The sequence below is a fragment of the Anabrus simplex genome, chromosome 9 (genome assembly GCF_040414725.1).
Source record: "Anabrus simplex isolate iqAnaSimp1 chromosome 9, ASM4041472v1, whole genome shotgun sequence".
NCBI lineage: Eukaryota > Metazoa > Arthropoda > Insecta > Orthoptera > Tettigoniidae > Anabrus > Anabrus simplex.
In genome coordinates this window covers 106,786,262-106,804,203 of record NC_090273.1, presented here as the reverse complement: position 1 = coordinate 106,804,203, position 17,942 = coordinate 106,786,262, and the positions used below count along the sequence as shown (strand labels likewise).

At 39.6% G+C, this 17,942-nt stretch overlaps 1 protein-coding gene and 1 pseudogene across 1 annotated transcript in view; both read right to left on the bottom strand.

Moving 5' to 3' along the window:
- The window catches only part of nompC (no mechanoreceptor potential C), a 653,999-nt gene that overhangs the window by 117,767 nt on the left and 518,290 nt on the right, over window positions 1-17,942 (bottom strand). Inside the window, exons 16-18 of the mRNA XM_068229166.1 lie at window positions 12,443-12,642; window positions 5,266-5,463; window positions 115-321 (exon numbers count right to left, since the gene is read on the bottom strand). Of these exons, the coding sequence (XP_068085267.1) occupies window positions 115-321; window positions 5,266-5,463; window positions 12,443-12,642 (605 nt within the window). The remainder of the gene's footprint in view (window positions 1-114; window positions 322-5,265; window positions 5,464-12,442; window positions 12,643-17,942) is intronic.
- On the bottom strand, window positions 16,201-16,319 carry LOC136881351 (5S ribosomal RNA; annotated as a pseudogene).

Below are 17,942 nucleotides of genomic sequence, written 5' to 3'. Positions count from 1 at the left end.
CTGCCTCTGCCGGGTATGAAACCTCTATTTTGGAATCCGGAGGATGGCACTCTACCAGACTTATCGATAAGATGTCATTTTATTAACTTTAAAAATCTTATTAGCTTTACTTACTCTCCGATCTTCCATTAGGCTGTACGTGTCATGTTCTTTCGACATGAGGTACTTGAGTACATCATTATGCCCTTCGGCTGCTGCAAACCAGATAGGCGCACTTCCGTAATTGGTCTGTGCTGACGGTGATGCCCCGGATTCTACTAACAGCCTGACCACGTCGAAGCAACCTGCTCTTGCTGCGCAATGAAGTGGAGTCCAGTTGTTCTGAAAGAAATTAAAGTAGATTAACATTAATAATGGAAAATATAGACTTGCAAAGAAGTTTTCGAATAATAAATATTTTATTTTTAGTCAGATCTTGGAAAATAATAGGGCACGTACAACATGGAGCCATCCTTGTCTGCAGTTAAACGGAGTGTGGCAAGATCCGAGAAAATTGTTATCTTTTTGGATGTTCCTTTACAGCACTTATGGGTCCAGTGAAAATCTGGAGTTAATTCAGCGCAAGTTTTTGAAAGATTTACCAGGAATATTGTTAGGCTGAATCCATGAAGAAACTTTTCTGTTAGTTGATAGTTACCTAAGAAAATTGGATAACTGATGCTTAATTTAGACAATACACTACAGTACATATGAGTGGGTGAGCTGATGACTTAGACGAATGAGAGAATGGTAATTTTACACCGGAGTTTGAAGAGATTATCTAGCAGTACTGTACTTATCAGTAGGGAACCCTGTGTGAACACAGGCACCACACTGTTTAGCGGATCATTATTTATCATGATGAAAGGGAGCCTGATCAGCGGGTTAGTATAATTTCATACAGGAAGGGGACTTGTAAACCCCTGCTGGTGGGGGTGGTAGAATAAAGCCTGCCAATCATAACAGGCATCTAAAATGGGATCCCCACTTGGATCTGTGGGTTGGTAACCATGGGGCCCCTACCCGAGGCTGGCATTTCTTTCACTTGTGCCAGTCTAGTCACTTTAATCTTTCCTATTCAGCTTCCCAAGGCAAATTCTTCTCCTCTTCGGACACCAATGGCATTAGGTTTGCGAAGCCTAGGGAGTCATTTTCACGCCATTCGTAGCCCTTCCTCTTTTTCCGATGGCTTTATTCTCTTCCTTTTTCCTCCTTCTGATTAGTGTTAATAGAGGATGGTTGTCCAGTTTTATTTCCTCCTGTATTTCCTCTTAAAACGGTAATCACCACCACCCCCACCACTGCAGGAGACGTTGCTCTTAGGAAAATCTCTTGTGCAGCTCTGAGTAAGAATCTTAACCGACCAATGCTCGAATTGTAGAGTTAGGTATTAATTTAACACTAACAGCCTATTTTCATGGCTCTTCACAGGCAAATGCCTTGTTTCATTTTTAATTTAAATGTTTTAAATAAAAACAAAAAAACACAGTGGACTTCATTTAATGAAGATTATTGCGAAGAATGTCAATGAGACCACACTAATGAGATTATATGTACAGTGAGTAAATATCAGTTTTCAATGAAACTGAAAGTATTTGAATGCTAAGAAGAGTTCAAGTTCTATGTCAATGAAATTTGTCTCTCTTGGCCGTTTCTTCATTTCTGACGATCACGATACTTCATGATACTTTTCATGAAACAACTCCATGCTGTTCTTTCTTGTGTACATTGCCAGTAACACACTCGATCACATCACTCCATCCTAAACGAGCTCTTTGCCGAGGACTTCTTCCAGGAATCTGGCCGGAGATCATAGGATTTGCTGTATTTTCTTCTCCTCTATCGCAAATGTAACCAAAAACTACAATTTGCGTAGGACACATGTTGGACAGACTCTTATCAACTTTGAATGACTGTAATTACTGAATTACTGTAAAGTAGTTCTATGCTCGTCCCTGAAATTCGTAGAATTAGCCTCCGACACCACATTTTGTATGCGTATATATTTCCTTCTGTCATATGTCCTGGCAGTACAAGTTTTAGCTCCGTAAAGGAAGAAGGAAAATATGAGTGTTCGAACTTTCGAAAAAGTGGCGTCTTCGATGAGATGAATAGGGTGCGGTCTTTCCAAACGAATGTTAGCTGTGACTTACATATTCAACTCTTGAGTAAAACTGCTAGCCCTTCCTCACTTCCAGCAATGCCAACGGTATGATCAGCGCATCTTTAATATTAAACTTCAGACCACGTTCTGTTACTCCTTCATTCCATTTCTCGAAGGCTGGTCTCGTCACATATTCATCTTAAATATTGAACAGTTATGACAATTATTTAACATTGAAACTCCCATTTCCGTTTTTTCTCTCAGCCTTTCTCATGGGCTCTAGTTGAGATTCCCGGTTCTTCAGAGAACTTCAATCCTAGTCAGATGCTGACCGCACAACACTCCAATATTTTCAGGCTGTTTGACCAGGTGGCAGTCCTCAGCACCTTAACGGGCTGTGTGGGTTAAGGGTTTAGTTTTAGTTTAATATTAAGATTATTAATGTTATTTAGAAAACTGAAATGGAATGTAGTTATAAAAAATAAAACTACTACTACTACTACTGTATCCGTCATAGGATGTTTGCGATCATTTTGGCTATCTTAATTTTGTTGGTGGCGGCGTGGAATAGCGAAATGGTTATGTGTCAGAACCACCGTCGCAGATTCTCCAGCCAAGACGTGCAGTGTCTGTCAGAACCTCTCTTCCCTCTTGGAGGACGGTGTATGTTTCCGGGTGTTCTTGGGACGTTATAGTTATCAATGTTGTATACTTACCGCGAGAGTTAACTTCTTTCTCATCCTTTGTTATTATAATTTCTGATGTAATTCAATGTGCCCTTAAATAGGTCTGGAGAGAACGATTTCTTGAGAAATGTAGCAAAGTGGGAGATACAACTTTTGAACCCGATGCCACCTTGCCACTATCTGGTAACGGCCGTGCAGTTTCATGATTAAAAGGGTCTAAAAAGATGATTATGATGATAGTTTGAAGGGGCCTAACATCGAGGTTATCGGCCCATAATCGTACGAGACAAGACGAAATGTGATGATGCTTGTTGTTTTAAGGGGCCTAACATCGCAGGTCATCGGCCCCTAATGAGACAAGATGGACAACATGGTATATGATAGGTAAAAATTTAAAATGTATCCACCGACTGGAGTTAAAAAAATGGTGATGAAGAAATGAGTATGATATTAAAACAGTCTGTGGATCTAATTCGCAATGGCTTATTTTCTAACAAAATAAAAGAAAATACAGGACACAAAAGAATAAGGCATTGCCTGGTAGTAGAGATATATACATAATTTACTTTAGACGTTAAAGTAACACATTAAAATAAGAAACACGAACTAAAATGAAGTCAATGGGGTAAATCACAATTGGCACAAATACACGAGGACAAAGGGCATCATTAAACACGATAAAACAGACCTCCCCCCTCATAAAGCGAATGGTCTCCTGACTGCTCGTTATCTCACAAGATAAGGGATATTGTACTCAAGAGGTTAAGACTACGGCGAAGATCGACCAGGTCCATACACTCTGTAAGGATGTGTACCACGGCAAGATGATCGCCGCAGGTACACACCGGAGGGGGTTCTCCTTTCAAAAGATGCGAGTGGGTCAGGATACCGTGGCTGATCCGAAGACGACATAATACCACGGCTTCCCTCCGCAAAGCCAGAAGGGAAGTCCTCCATACCTTTATTGTTCCTTTTATCGCTCTCAGCTTATTTGGAGGTGGAATGGCCCGCCACTCCATCTCCCAATGGGAGATAACCAGATGTCTCAGCTGAGTGCGAATATCATTTGCTGGAACCTTGATAGGCAATGGGGGCAGTGTAACTGCCTCCTTGGCAGCCTTATCAGCTAATTCATTTCCCCTCTACACCCATGTGGCTTGGGAGCCACATAAAAGTGATTCTGGTGCCGGCATCCGAACACCCGGCCAGCAGGTCCTGGACCCGCTGCACCAGAGGGTGCCGAGGGAAACAAGTATCAATAGACTGTAGCGAGTTCAAGGAGTCAGTACACAGCAGAAAGTGTCGGCATCCAATGGACAGTGCGTACTGCAGAGCTTCACAGATAGCATAGAGCTCTGCTGTGTACACACTACAGGTTTCCGGAAGAGCAAAAAGAAACCTATCATTGTCGACAAGGAATGCACAGCCCACCTTCGTTTCTGTCTTTGAACCATCCGTGTAGACGACGACTGAACCTGGATAGCGAGAGACGAAATGTAACGACAATTAAAATTCCAAAATTCATCCACTGATCAGAATTCAAAATATGATAAAGAATGAATAAATGAATATGAATTTAAAATAATCAGGAGATCCAGCTCACAATATTGCAAGTTAAAATAGTTCCAAAATCAATCCACTGACTAGAATTTAAAAAGACAACGATGAAAAATGATTATGAACTTAAAACAATCAGTAGATCTGACCCGCAATCTTCCCATAAAATAACTTAAAACAATGATATAAACTGAACAAGGGACTGCTTCCAAAGCAAAATCCTAAATCGATGATGCTTGTTGTCTTAAGGGGTCCAAAATCCAGGTCACCGGTCCCCCGTAATAGTACTAATCGCTGGTAACCATGGTGTTCCTCACGTAGCGGTAATAATCACGAGTAACGTAGATTCACGGTGTTCCTCACATAGTGGTACTAATCTCAGGCAACGTAAACCCATGGTGTTCCTCATATAGTGGTACTAATCACGGGTACTGTAAACCCATAGTGATCCATCTACGATGAATACTTGTCAGTCCCATGTTGTTCCTCACATAGTGGGACTAATAGCACGTAAAGTCAACCCATGGTGTTCCTCGTGTAACGGTACTAATCACAAGTATTCTCATGGTTGTAATTCCACCATCTCTTGGTCGCCCCTTTTAGTCACCTCTTATGATAGGCAGGTGATACGAGTGTATTTTCTTCATTTGTGTCCCTCACCCACAGGGGGTAGGTCTGATAAGCTTGAATACTTTAAAATTCACAATCGGCGAAATTACAGTAAGTTTCCAGAGTGGAACAATAATTTAATATTTTAGTCATATTTCTCATCAAGAACAGAAACGAATATCATGAAAAATCACTCAAGGTGGAGGTTCAATCCGATCTGTGTAACGAGTTCATGAGTAATATTGGTGGAATACGATGAAATAGCTTGATAATAGAAATGCTTTAGGTCTGAATGACTTAGGTCTATGTTACAGTGATAGAGTTACTTACCTTGTCAGGAGCGTTGATATCTGCCCCTTGGCCTAGCAACACCTCCACCATCTGGTAATGGCCGTGCATTGCTGCAATGTGAAGACCTGTTTTACCGTGCTTGTCTCCACTTTGCAGCAGGTCAGCTGCTCGGCTGACAAGGAGACCCACTACCGTGATGTGGCCACCAAAACACGCCAAGTGCAGGGGATTGTAACCCTAAGAACAAAGAAGACAAACAATTATCACACAGAGAATTATGAGCTTAAGATGTAAAAGATTTAGAACATTCTTGAGCGAGTGGTTGAATTACACAAATTTCATTCATGCTGTTTTACGTATATTAGGAGTATGTTTGCAACTGTCGTGTGTCCACCTAGGGTAAAAATGGAGTTTTATGCAGTATTTCATGTGTTCTTTCAAGCTGTGAAATTAAATTATGTCACACCATGACTTGTGCCACCGAAACGACTGAAGTAAACCATGTTGATGATGATTGTTGTTTAAAGGGGCCTAACATCTAGGTAATCAGCCCCTTATGGTACAAAATAAGACAAAATGTAATGACAATTTAAAAGTTCAAAATCATCCAGTGTCAAGAAAAGAAAGCTTGATGAAGAATGAATGGATATGAATTTAAAACAATCAGTGGGTCCGGCCCGCAATTCCCCATTTTCCCAGAAACTGTCATAAACAATAGTATTGCTGATGAAGGGACTGCTTCTAAAGCACAATCGTGAATCGAGGATGATTGTTGTATAAAGGGGTCCAAAATCCAGGTCAACAGCCCTTAAAGTAGAACCATGGTATTTGTTTTGTTGCGGTACTAATCAAAAGTAGCATAGACTCACGGTGTTCCATACATTATGGTACTAAAGTATTGTACATCACACAAGTAACGCAGACCCACGGTGTTTCTCACACATTGGCGCCACTCATATGCAACGCAAACCCATGGTGTTCCTCACCTAGGTATACTAATCACGGGCGCCGGTATTCCCGTGGTGTTCCTCAAATAGTGGGTACTAATCACAGGCAACGCAGACCCATGGTGTCGCTCATATAGTGGTACTAATCACAGGCAACCTCCAGACCCATGGCGTTCCTCACAATGGTACTAATCATGGGTACTGTAAAATCCATACTGATTCACCCTCTGTTGCTACTAATTACAAACATATTGCGTACCTAACATAGTGGCACTACTCACAAGTAGTTTCATGGTTCTAATATAATCATACCTTGGTCGCCACCTTTAGTCGCCTCTTACAACAGGCAGGGGATACCGTGGACAGAGGGTAGTAAAACATGTTATGTCCACATAGACCTACATATATTGTTACCATACGTTGGATATATTGTAAGTTTGTTACATTGGATGTTCTGCAAATTAGACACCATTTGTTTACGACAACACTGGACAGTCCGGCGAAATGGTTAGCGTGCTGGCTTTTGGTCACAGGGGTCTCGGGTGTATGTGTTGCCTTCATCATCATTTCATCCTCCTCACGATGCACAGGTCAATTCAAAAGACCTGCACCTGGCAAGCCAAACTTGTCTTTGGACACTCCTGGCTCTAAAAACTATACGTCATTTGATTTCAACACTGGAGAGACTAACTTTTAGGTCAACTGTATGTATTCGTGCCATTCCATTTAAAATATGGATTTAGTATCAATATCTCTGTTACTAATCACTCCATGAGAATAAGTAGCACATTATTTTACAAGCCCCTGGGTATCACTAATATAATTTCGTGTGGCTATTTCTAGCCTAGTGCAGCCCTTGTAAGGCAGACCCTCCGATGAGGGTGGGCAGCATCTGCCATGTGTAGGTAACTGCGTGTTATTGTGGTGGAGGATAGTGTTATGTGTGGTGTGTGAGTTGCAGGGATGTTGGGGACAGCACAAACACCCAGCCCCCAGGCCATTGGAATTAACCAATCAAGGTTAAAATCCCCGACCCGGCCGGGAATCGAACCCGGGACCCTCTGAACCGAAGGCCAGTACGCTGACCATTCAGCCAACGAGTCAGACTGGGTATCATTTACGAATATGAAAACAGAATACCAATATCCTTAATGATCTAGACAGTATTTCCATGTAACATCTTAGGTGAATAACTCTGTATAGCTTGAAGGGGACACTTTCAACTTGAATAAATGGCATTTCTAGCAGATGTAATGATCTATTGTTTAATTCGTTTTGAAGTGAATGTCTGAAAAAGAAACAATATACTAAAGTGAATTTTGAGAAAAGAAGGGAAGCTGAAAGATCGTATTAATATACAACTATATGAGACTCACCCCCATGTTCCACGTACATTATGGGCACTCCGCACGGACACCAAAACCAGTCTGATTGCTAAGACGGAGCAGAGGCGTAGCTATGATGGTAGGGGTTGGAGGAGGGATGTGTGAGGAGGGGTGGGTGGGGGTTGGTAGGGATGAACAGATTGGTAGACTTGACGTATCTTTTTTACGTTTATACTTTGCGTGTATAGGAATGATTATGTCAAATAGAATATTAGGTTTTACATAGATTTAATTAATATTATAGTTAGGGTTAAAGTACTGTTCTAAATGTAACAGTTTTCCAACATGTTGAGCATGGTACCCTTCCTATCCACTTTCAATATGCTTTAATCTTGGTCAGTTGATGTAAAATTATGCTTTAAGTCTGCCATGTGCTGTGGCATGGCAGAGAACCGATTGTATCTTGAAGCATTGATATGTTCCATGTATCTTATTGAAAAATTACGACCTTTTGTTCTGTATGTGTAATTTTACAGCTATTTCATTGTAGTTTGTAGACACCTGATTGAGAAAATGTATTCATTTGATTAATGGTACGTGTATTATAGAAATGAGGAAAAAACTGTTCTTATTAGTTTTAAAATCTATTTGTTGGTTTTCTTGAAAATATTAGTAATTTGGTATATATTTGCACTATTGAACATAAAGGAGGAATAAGTTTTTTTGTCAGTTGATTCTCTGGTAAAGTAGACATTTGACGTCTTTTAGTTGTATTGATGATCTTATCGATAAATTGAGCATTATACCCATTTGATTTAGCTATTGATCGTATAACATTTAATTCATTTTGAAGGTCTGTTTGGGATAAGGGGATAGATTTAGATAATTTAGAATATACAACAATCTTAAACAAACCCATATTCAATAATATCTGTTACTGGGCTCATTATGTGGACGATGTTCTGCCTATATTGAATCAAGACCTTGGAAATGCAGCCTATATCTTATCCATTTTAAATGCTCTAGATCCATATATCAATTTTACACTGAAATCTGAATCCCAACAGAATCTAAATTACTTAGATTTAAGTATTACTAGACACCCCAACTAGCTATCTTATTGTATCTTCAGAAAACCAACTCAAACGGTTAGTACAATCCAAAACGTTTCTGTTTCTCTCCATTCCCAATCCCATAAGAAAGCAGCATACTATAGTATGGAAAATAGAGCACTCATCATCCTCTCGAACCCAGGCCTTTGAGGATGGCAGCTAATAGTGTTAATCGTTACGCTAAGGAGACGCATGAAGGTTGGCCAGAATCCTGGTCAAATCAATTCAATCCTATGTTTTCAGAAGGGCATGTGAATTCATTCCTGACTATTCTCATCCATGAATGTTACTCGCGAAACTTTTATTGATACCTGGACTCCCTAGTACTGAATCGGTAGACCTCGGCAATCATCGAGATTCGTATTGGCACCTTTGAACACAAACTATGGATCGATTATGCATCACCATGAGACATCTGGAGTACACTTTATGTACTAATACTGTTGTTGTGATTGTGGAAGTGATATTTCTGAGAATTCATGCTGGGAACAAGATTCGCATCGAGAAATGTTATATAACGTGTGTGTCTGACACAGTTGTTGGCTTAAGATAATGAAAAACAAACCAAACCTCATGGCACTACAGCCTTTGAAGATCCTTGGCCTACCAAGTGACCGCTTCTCAGCCTGAAGACTTGCAGATGACGAGGTGTCGTGTGGTCGGCAAGACAAATCCTCTCGGCCATTATTGTTGGCTTTCAAGACTGGGGCCGCTATCTCACTGTCTGATAGCTCCTCAATTCTAATCCCTGACCTGGCCGGGAATTGAACCCGGTGCCTCCGGGTAAGAGGTAGGCACGCTACCCCTACACCACGGGGCCGGCTTAATATAATGAAGGTTTAGAAAATTCATATCGACCGATAATACTATCGATTCAATTCAGGTTTCATTTCCATTCAGTTGGCAGTATTACCGGAAATGGGCTAGATCCCTCCTCCACCTCACGCTCGTACAAAGAAGTATCATTGAAAGTTTCCTCAAGGCAGTATTATTGGACCTTTATGTTTTCTTACATATATATCAATGATATGTGTAAAGAAGTGGAATCAGAGATAAGGCTTTTTGCAGATGATGTTATTCTGAACAGAGTAATAAATACATTACACGATTGTGAACAACTGCAAAATGACCTTGATAATGTTGTGAGATGGACAGTAAGCAATGGTATGATGATAAACGGGGTTAAAAGTCAGGTTGTGAGTTTCACAAATAGAAAAGTCCTTTCAGTTTTAAGGAAAGATCTTCATTGGGGTAATCACATAAATATGATTGTAAATAAAGGGTACAGATCTCTGCACCTGGTCATGAGTCGTATTTAGGGGTTGTAGTAAGGAAATAAAGGAGAGGATGGTTCCAGTGTATGGGACCATCACCAGGATTACTGGAAAAAATCCAAAGAAGAGTAACTCAATTCTGGATGGTTTCCAACAAAAGAGTAGCCATAAATAATTTTATTCACGATGAGTGAAATGGTAGTTTAGGGAAAGGCCAAAAATGTTGCAAAGTTTGGGCTGGGAAGACTTGGGAGAAAGGAGACGAGCTGCTCGACTAAATGGTATGTTCCGAGCTGTCAGCGGAGAGATGGAGTGGGAGGACATCAGTAGACGAATAACTTTGAGTGGTGTCTTTAAAAGTAGGAAAGATCACAATATGAAGATAAAGTTGGAATTCAAGAGGACAAATTGGGGCAAATCTATATATATATATAAAATAAAAGTTTTGTCTGTACATTGTTCAGAATTTTAAAATTATGGTATTTCTGTATCAGTCATGTCTATAGTAACTACGAAATGCACTTTTTAATTTTCCGTAATTTCTGTCTGTCTGTCTATATGTATGTACACGCATCATGAGAAAACGGCTGAAGAGAATTTAATGAAAGTTGGTATGTAAAGTCCAGGAGTATGCTGCTACAATCTGGGCTATAAATAATCTTATTCATGTTGAGAGAAATGGTAGCTTAGGGGAAGGCCTAAAATTTAATTCTCCAATATTTATGTTATTAGTGGTAATTCTCAAATATTTATTATAAGTGGTCTTATGTTAATGAAAATCGGTATGAAAAGTCGGGGAATAAGTCACTACAATCTAGGCCATAAATAATTTTATTCACGATGAGTGAAATGGTAGTTTAGGGAAAGGCCAAAAATTTGATTCTCAAATATTTGTGTTATTAGAGGTCATATCGACAAATACTACATAACTAAAGTTATATAGCATCAAATTATACATATATAGATTTCCGATTATTTAGGTCTTCTACATTTTTACCGTACCGGCTATGATAATAGGGATATTTATGAATTTGGATTTTTGTTGCTAAGTCCATATCAGTGCCAAGTCACGAGAAAATGGGTAAACAGAAGTTAATGAAAATCTGTATGTAAAGTCGGGGAATAAGGAACTACAGTCTATGCTATAAAAATGTTGTAAGATGCCCTAATACCAGAGAGTCAAAAGAAAATTAAATATGAAGACCTACAATACAGAAAGCTCATAACATTGATCAACAATAATATCACATTGACCATTGTTTGTTGTGATGTGCTTTGTGTCTCTCTTGCCACTCATCTCCGATAGATGGGATTACTGCTGTAACCGAGTATTTTTTAAAATTTGCTTTACGTCTCACCAACACAGATAGGTCTTAATGGCGACGGTGGGATAGGAAAGGGCTAGGAGTGGGAAAGAAGCGGCCCTGGCCTTAATTACATTACACCCCCAGCATTTGCCTGGTGTGAAAATGGGAGATCACGGAAAACCATCTTCACGGCTGTTGACAGTGGGATTCGAACCCACCACTTCCCGAATGCAAGCTCACAGCAGCGCGCCCCTAACCGCACGGCCAACTTGCCCGGTCGTACCAAGTATAACAGCCTGCCTGAATATTGGCGGGAAGTAGCTGGGGAGTTAGATAACGTTCTTCTTTAGCATGGCATTCCTCTGGTTCATTAATTTTCTGATACTACTGGTACATAACACACTGGTTGATCATTGCATTCGAGCTATTCAATCCCTACCCTGAGGCACTGATTGGAATGAGCAGTGTGCATATTTTACAGAATAATGGCAGAGAAGTGTTCACGGCTGTCTGCGGCCTGGTTATTTCAGGACTGGAACTTTGGACTGTTAGTTCGGCATCGTAGTACTGTTCATTGAAAGCGAGAAAATGTGCGTTTTTCATTTTATTGAGTATTTGATATGATAACATTGCTTTTAATCCCTACATTCCTACCGACGTTTTTGTAATGACTTAAGTTGACTTCAGTTAGTAAAACCACAAAGACAGTCCTTCTGAGAATCCCGTAGCGAAGCACGGGTACATCAGCTAGTATTTGTTTATAGGAAGGGGGATTAGGGATTGGAATAACTTACCAAGGGAGATTTTCAATATATTTCCAATTTCTTTGCAGTCATTTGAGAAAAGGCTAGGAAAACAACAGATAGGAAATCTGCCACCTGGACGACTGCCCTAAATGCAGATCAGTAGTGATTGATTGATTTTTCGCGAGTAATACTTTCTTCGACCTCGGCCATGTTGATCTTAAATTTTACCTCCTAAAATTAGCTTCAGAAGGTTGTTTTTGTAATTTCTCATGATATGCTCAAGATAAGCCATCTTACCTAGTAAGTGTAAAAGGTAACGTAAAGAAGAAATTTCTAACAAATTATAGGATACTGTATAACATTTAATCAAGACATTCTAAAATAATTCTGTGAAATGAAAATTAGGATAGTATGGCCATTTTTAAGTTTTGGTGCTCCAAATCCCCGTAAGAGTTAAGGTACTAGTTGACTAGAAACTTTCTTTACATACATTAATGGGACTTACGTTTTCATTAGTGGCTGCGTCCACTTGCACACCAGCAGAGTTGAGGAGAAGTCGCACCACGTTTTCGTTGCCCGAGTAGGCTGCTAAATGTAGTGGTGTCATACCTGACTCACTACCCAGTTCTCCCACGAGGCCTTCCCCACTGGGCGGATCAGACTTTACGGTAGCAGGTACATGTACTAACAGTTCTCGGACAGTCTCTGTTGAACAAACAGGTATATATTATTAGAAATTGAAACTGCAGGTTGTTTCAACTGTTACTTATTAATTTATTAATGGTGATATACAAATATTGTTACGAAAACGAAGTGTGCTGTCCGTCGCGTCGGGATGAGGATGAAATGATGATAAAGACGACACATATACCCAGACCCAGTGCCAGCGGAATTAACCAATTATGGTTAAAATTCCTGGGGGCCGAAGGGGTAGTATGTGGTCCTGTGGGTTCACTTCTTGCTGGTGGAAGTGTACTAATAAAACACAGGAAATGCCATTTATTCCTACCATGTAAGGGCGAAAAAGCGAGTTCCCGACGCTTCAAAATGGGGACCCACCAGCTAAGGGAGACAACCCCGAAAGAAAACATAGGCCCTCCAGGATTGCTGGGGGTTGGCGTTGGGCTGACAACCCAATCTGTAAAAAAACTCTTGTTACGAAATCTGAAGAAGAAATAGCCGGCCTGACCTTTTTACGACGACCTCGCAAACGTGTAAAGGACTTGAGAATTGGTTCGTGGAATGTTTTAACTTTTTACCAAGCTGGAAACCTCAGAAAGTTGCTCGATCAGCTGGATGAGTATCGACTAGATATTACTGCTATTCAAGAAGTGAGATGGATTGGTGAAGGAGTGATACAGAGGAAAAATCACGTGGTATTCTATAGTTGCCACATAAAGGATCACATGTTTGGTACTGGTTTTATTGTCAATAAGCAGATAAAACACCTTATCATGGATTTTCGGGCAAAATCGCATAGATTGTGCAGACTTAGAATTAGAGAGAAGTTCTTCAATTACAGCCTTATCTGTGCACGTGCTCCAACTGAAGAGAAGAGCGACGAAGATAAAGATTCACTTTACGATGAATTGGATGAAATTTATAATGAGTGCTCAAGAGCAGACTGTAAAATAATCTTTGGTGATTTGAATGCGAAGATAGGAAAGGAAGACGAATACAGACATTGTATTGGAAAATATAGCTTGCATGATAATTCTAATGATAATGGAATCAGGCTTATACATTTTGCATCCTCGAGAAATATGGTAGTGGGAAGTACAACTTTTAATCACAAGGACATACATAAAATGACATGGAAGTCTCCTGATGGAAGTACTTTTAACCAAATTGACCACATCCTAATAGATGCAAGACACTTCTCTAACTTGATGGATGTTAGAAGTTATAGGGGGGCCAATATTGACTCTGACCACTACCTTGTGGTAGCAACTATTAGAAGCCGAATATCTAATGCAAGAAAGGTACATGGATCCAATGCAAGAAAGTTCAACAGTACTCGGCTGAAGGAGCCCGAAACTGCTCTCAGATATGCTAGCTTGCTTAATGAGGCCCTGACCGATATGCCTAATAGTGAGTATTGATGAAATCTGGAAGAATCTTAAAGACGCACTATCAAAAACTGCAAATGAAGTTTTAGGAAGGGAAGAGAAAGTCTGGCACAACAGTTGGTTTGATGAAGAGTGTGCACGAGCATCAACCTTAAAAAAATGAAGCATACAAGAGAATGCAACAGAGGAACCACACCCGAAAAGCAGTGGAAGAGTATAGAACTTCCAGAAGAGAAGAAAAGAGATTGCACAAGAAGAAAAAGAGACAGTATTAGAGGAAAGAATTAAAAAATGGAACGGTTGAAAGGGATGAATGATGTGAGAGCTTTCTATCAGAAGTTAAAATAAAAGTCGTAAGGATTTCTAGCCTAGAACAAGTTTGTGTAAAGATAAAGATGGTATAATACTGGGCAGTGAGGAAGCAATACTAGAAAGATGGACCCAATATTTTGACGAACTGTTGAATGAAACTCCAGGTGATAACCAAGTAACCTTACCTCCTGTAAATACAAGAAAACCAGACATAGAAGTACCGATACCTACTGTTGAGGAAGTTGAGCTTGGCATTAAGTAGTTAAAGAATAACAAAACCCCGGGAATGGATTTAATACAATCAGAGCTTGTAAAAAGTGCTGGAAAAGAATTTGTCAAACACTTTCACAAACTAGTGGCCAAGATATGGGTAGCTGAAACAATTCCTGATGAATGGAACGTAGGTATCATCTGCCCGATACATAAGAAAGGTGATATCATGATGTGTTCTAACTATAGAGGTATCTGCTTATTATCCATTGCTTATAAAATATTTCCAATATTTTCTTTAGCAGATTGGTGCCTTACGTGGAAAATGCGGTTGGTGACTATCAATGTGGATTTCGCCAAGGAAGATCTACTATTGATCAGATCTTCACAATTCGCCAGATACTGGAAAAATGTAAAGAATTTGGAATTGATACACACCATCTCTTCATTGACTTCAGATCAGCCTATGACAGCATTGATAGAAGTAACCTCTATGTAGCAATGAAGGAGTTTGAGATCCCTAAGAAATTGATCGCCCTTGTGAAAGCTACCATGGAAAATACTCGGAATCAAATTAAGATCCAGAATATGTTTTCAAGTGCTGTAACGACCAAGAACGGAGTTAGGCAAGGAGATTCATTATCATGCCTTTTGTTCAATATAGCTCTGGAGAAAGTTGTTAGAGATGCAAGTATCAACACAAGGGGAACCATCATATATAAATCAGTTCAAATTTTGGCATATGCAGATGATATTGATTTAATCGCAAGAACACCAAGAGCATTGAAAGAAGCTTTCACAAGCCTCGAAAAAGCAGCAAGAAAGATGAATTTACAGATTAATGAAGGGAAAACTAAGTATATGCCCGTAACCAAGAAAGACTACCTGAGTGGGTCTACATTCATAGAAATTGGCTCGTGTAAGTTTGATGTTGTGCATAGCTTTACCTACCTTGGATCAAAAGTTAATTCCAAGAACAATGTTAGTTCTGAAATCCAAAAACGTATACTGTCTGCTAACAAGTGCTATCATGGCCTCAGAAAACATCTGAAGTCTAAGTTGCTGTTTAGGAAAACTAAAGTCCTGATGTATAAAGTTTTAGTAAAGCCTGTATTAACATATGGTGCTGAGACCTGGACACACTCAAAATATGATGAAAGACAGATCGGTATGTTTGAAAGAAGGATTTTGAGGCAAATTTTTGGGCCAGTGGAAGAAAATGGTGTCTGGAGAAGAAGATGTAATCATGAATTGTATAATTTATATAATATATAATTTATATAACGAAGCAAACATTGTTAACTGTATAAAGATCAGAAGGTTGGAGTGGGCAGGACATGTGCTGCGTGCTAATGACAGAATGATAAAGAAGATATTTAATGCTGTACCAGAAGGAACCAGGAAAGTTGGCAGACCAAAGTTAAGGTGGGAAGAGGTGAGAGAGGATGTAAAGATAATTGGAGTCAAGAATTGGAGGAGCTCTGCACTTAACAGAAAAGAATGGGGAAAACTTCTTCAGAAGGCTAAGGCCCACAAAGGGCTGTCGTGCCAGTGATGATAATGATGATGATGGTTAAAATTCCCGACTCTGCCGGGAATCGAACCCGGGACTACTATGAAAAAAGGCCAGCATGCTAACCCTTTAGCCATGGAGTCGGACAAAAGGGAATTGAGCCAACAGCACGTGGTGTTTCCAAGCGGTCACGCATCCAAGTACTGAGCACGCCCAATGTTGCTTAACTGCGGTAATCGGACGAGAACCGGTGAATTCAACATGGTATGGCCGTTAATGGTTATGGACGAAATTGTGAAGGGAGCTGAAAGTAATGCTTTTTGGAGATGATATTGTGGTGTTGGGGAGCAACCAGAGAGGAAGTACTGTACAAGGGCAACTTGAAATGTTGAGTGAGATTATTGAAAATCATAGAATGAAAATCAGGGTGGAAAAGAGTAAGACAAATGTGTTACCTGGAGGAGAAAGGGAGAACGATAAACGTCTCAAGACCACATGGCCAAAGTATTGTAAAATGCAGCGTCGACAAATGGTCGAGAGTTTATCGCGAATGCAAAGTTCTTAAAATTGTTCTCCTACTGCCTATCCATATTTCGTTTAATTCCTTCAACGTCCAGGAATCAGCGTGGTAAAGAAATATAGGAGACAGCAGAGTTTCCAAATGGCACCAGCTTTTGCTTTACATAGCACCAACTCAGACAGGCCTTATGGCGACGATAGGGACTAGGAAGGGGCTAGGACTGGGAAGAAAGTGAACGTGGCCTTAATTAAGCTACAGTTCAAACATTTGCCTGATGTGAAAATGGAAAACTACGTAAAACCATCGCCATGGTTTTAGCTCATAACTACGTGACCGAAACTGCGTAGCCAACTCACTTGGTCCATAAGACAGGTCTTTGCACTGACGATCAGATATTTTCACAAGATTGATCACAGAACCACAATCAATTGGTGTGCACTTTCTGATTTTTGCTTCGCAACTCCTCGGGTTAGAAACTGATGACTCTTCAATATGAAGTGGTAAACTGCGCGGTTAGGGAGCATGAGCATCAGATGAGTTATTCGCATTATGTCCCAACAAAGTGTTGTGGATCAGGATAAGAAGAGGAAGAAGAAAAAATGTAATGAAAGACTTTTGAAACAAGGAAGGGAGAGATGATTGTGATCGCATACAGCACATTAAGATCCTTGTCTGCCAAGACGACTGCTGTCCAGTCAGGTGGCTAGCAGGCACTGGAGTGCCGCGTAGTCACTGTAACTACATCAGCTAATCACGTGATTTTCGTGACCGGTTGAGCTGCCTCTCATATCAGACAACGCCCAGTCTCATGAGGCAAAGAGAATCCTATTCCAGGATCAAATCAAATCAAAATCAAAATCAAAATCAAAATCAAATCAAATCAAATCAAATCAAATCAAATCAAATCAAATCAAATCAAATCAAAATCAAAATCAAATCAAATCAAATCAAATCAAATCAAATCAAATCAAATCAAATCAAATCAAATCAAATCAAATCAAATCAAATCAAATCAAATCAAATCAAATCAAATCAAAATCAAAATCAAAATCAAATCAAAATCAAAATCAAAATCAAAATCAAAATCAAAATCAAATCAAATCAAATCAAATCAAATCAAATCAAAATCAAAATCAAATCAAATCAAATCAAAATCAAAATCAAAATCAAAATCAAAATCAAATCAAATCAAATCAAATCAAATCAAATCAAATCAAATCAATCAAATCTTGCACGCGCACACACACGCCTGCACGTGGTTGAACAGCACAATAAAACGAACACAAAGATCTCAAATAACATCTGTAATTTGATCTTGATAATGTTATTTGAGAAGTAGGCAAAACGCCAGCAATTTTGAAGAATATTGTGCGAAATAAGG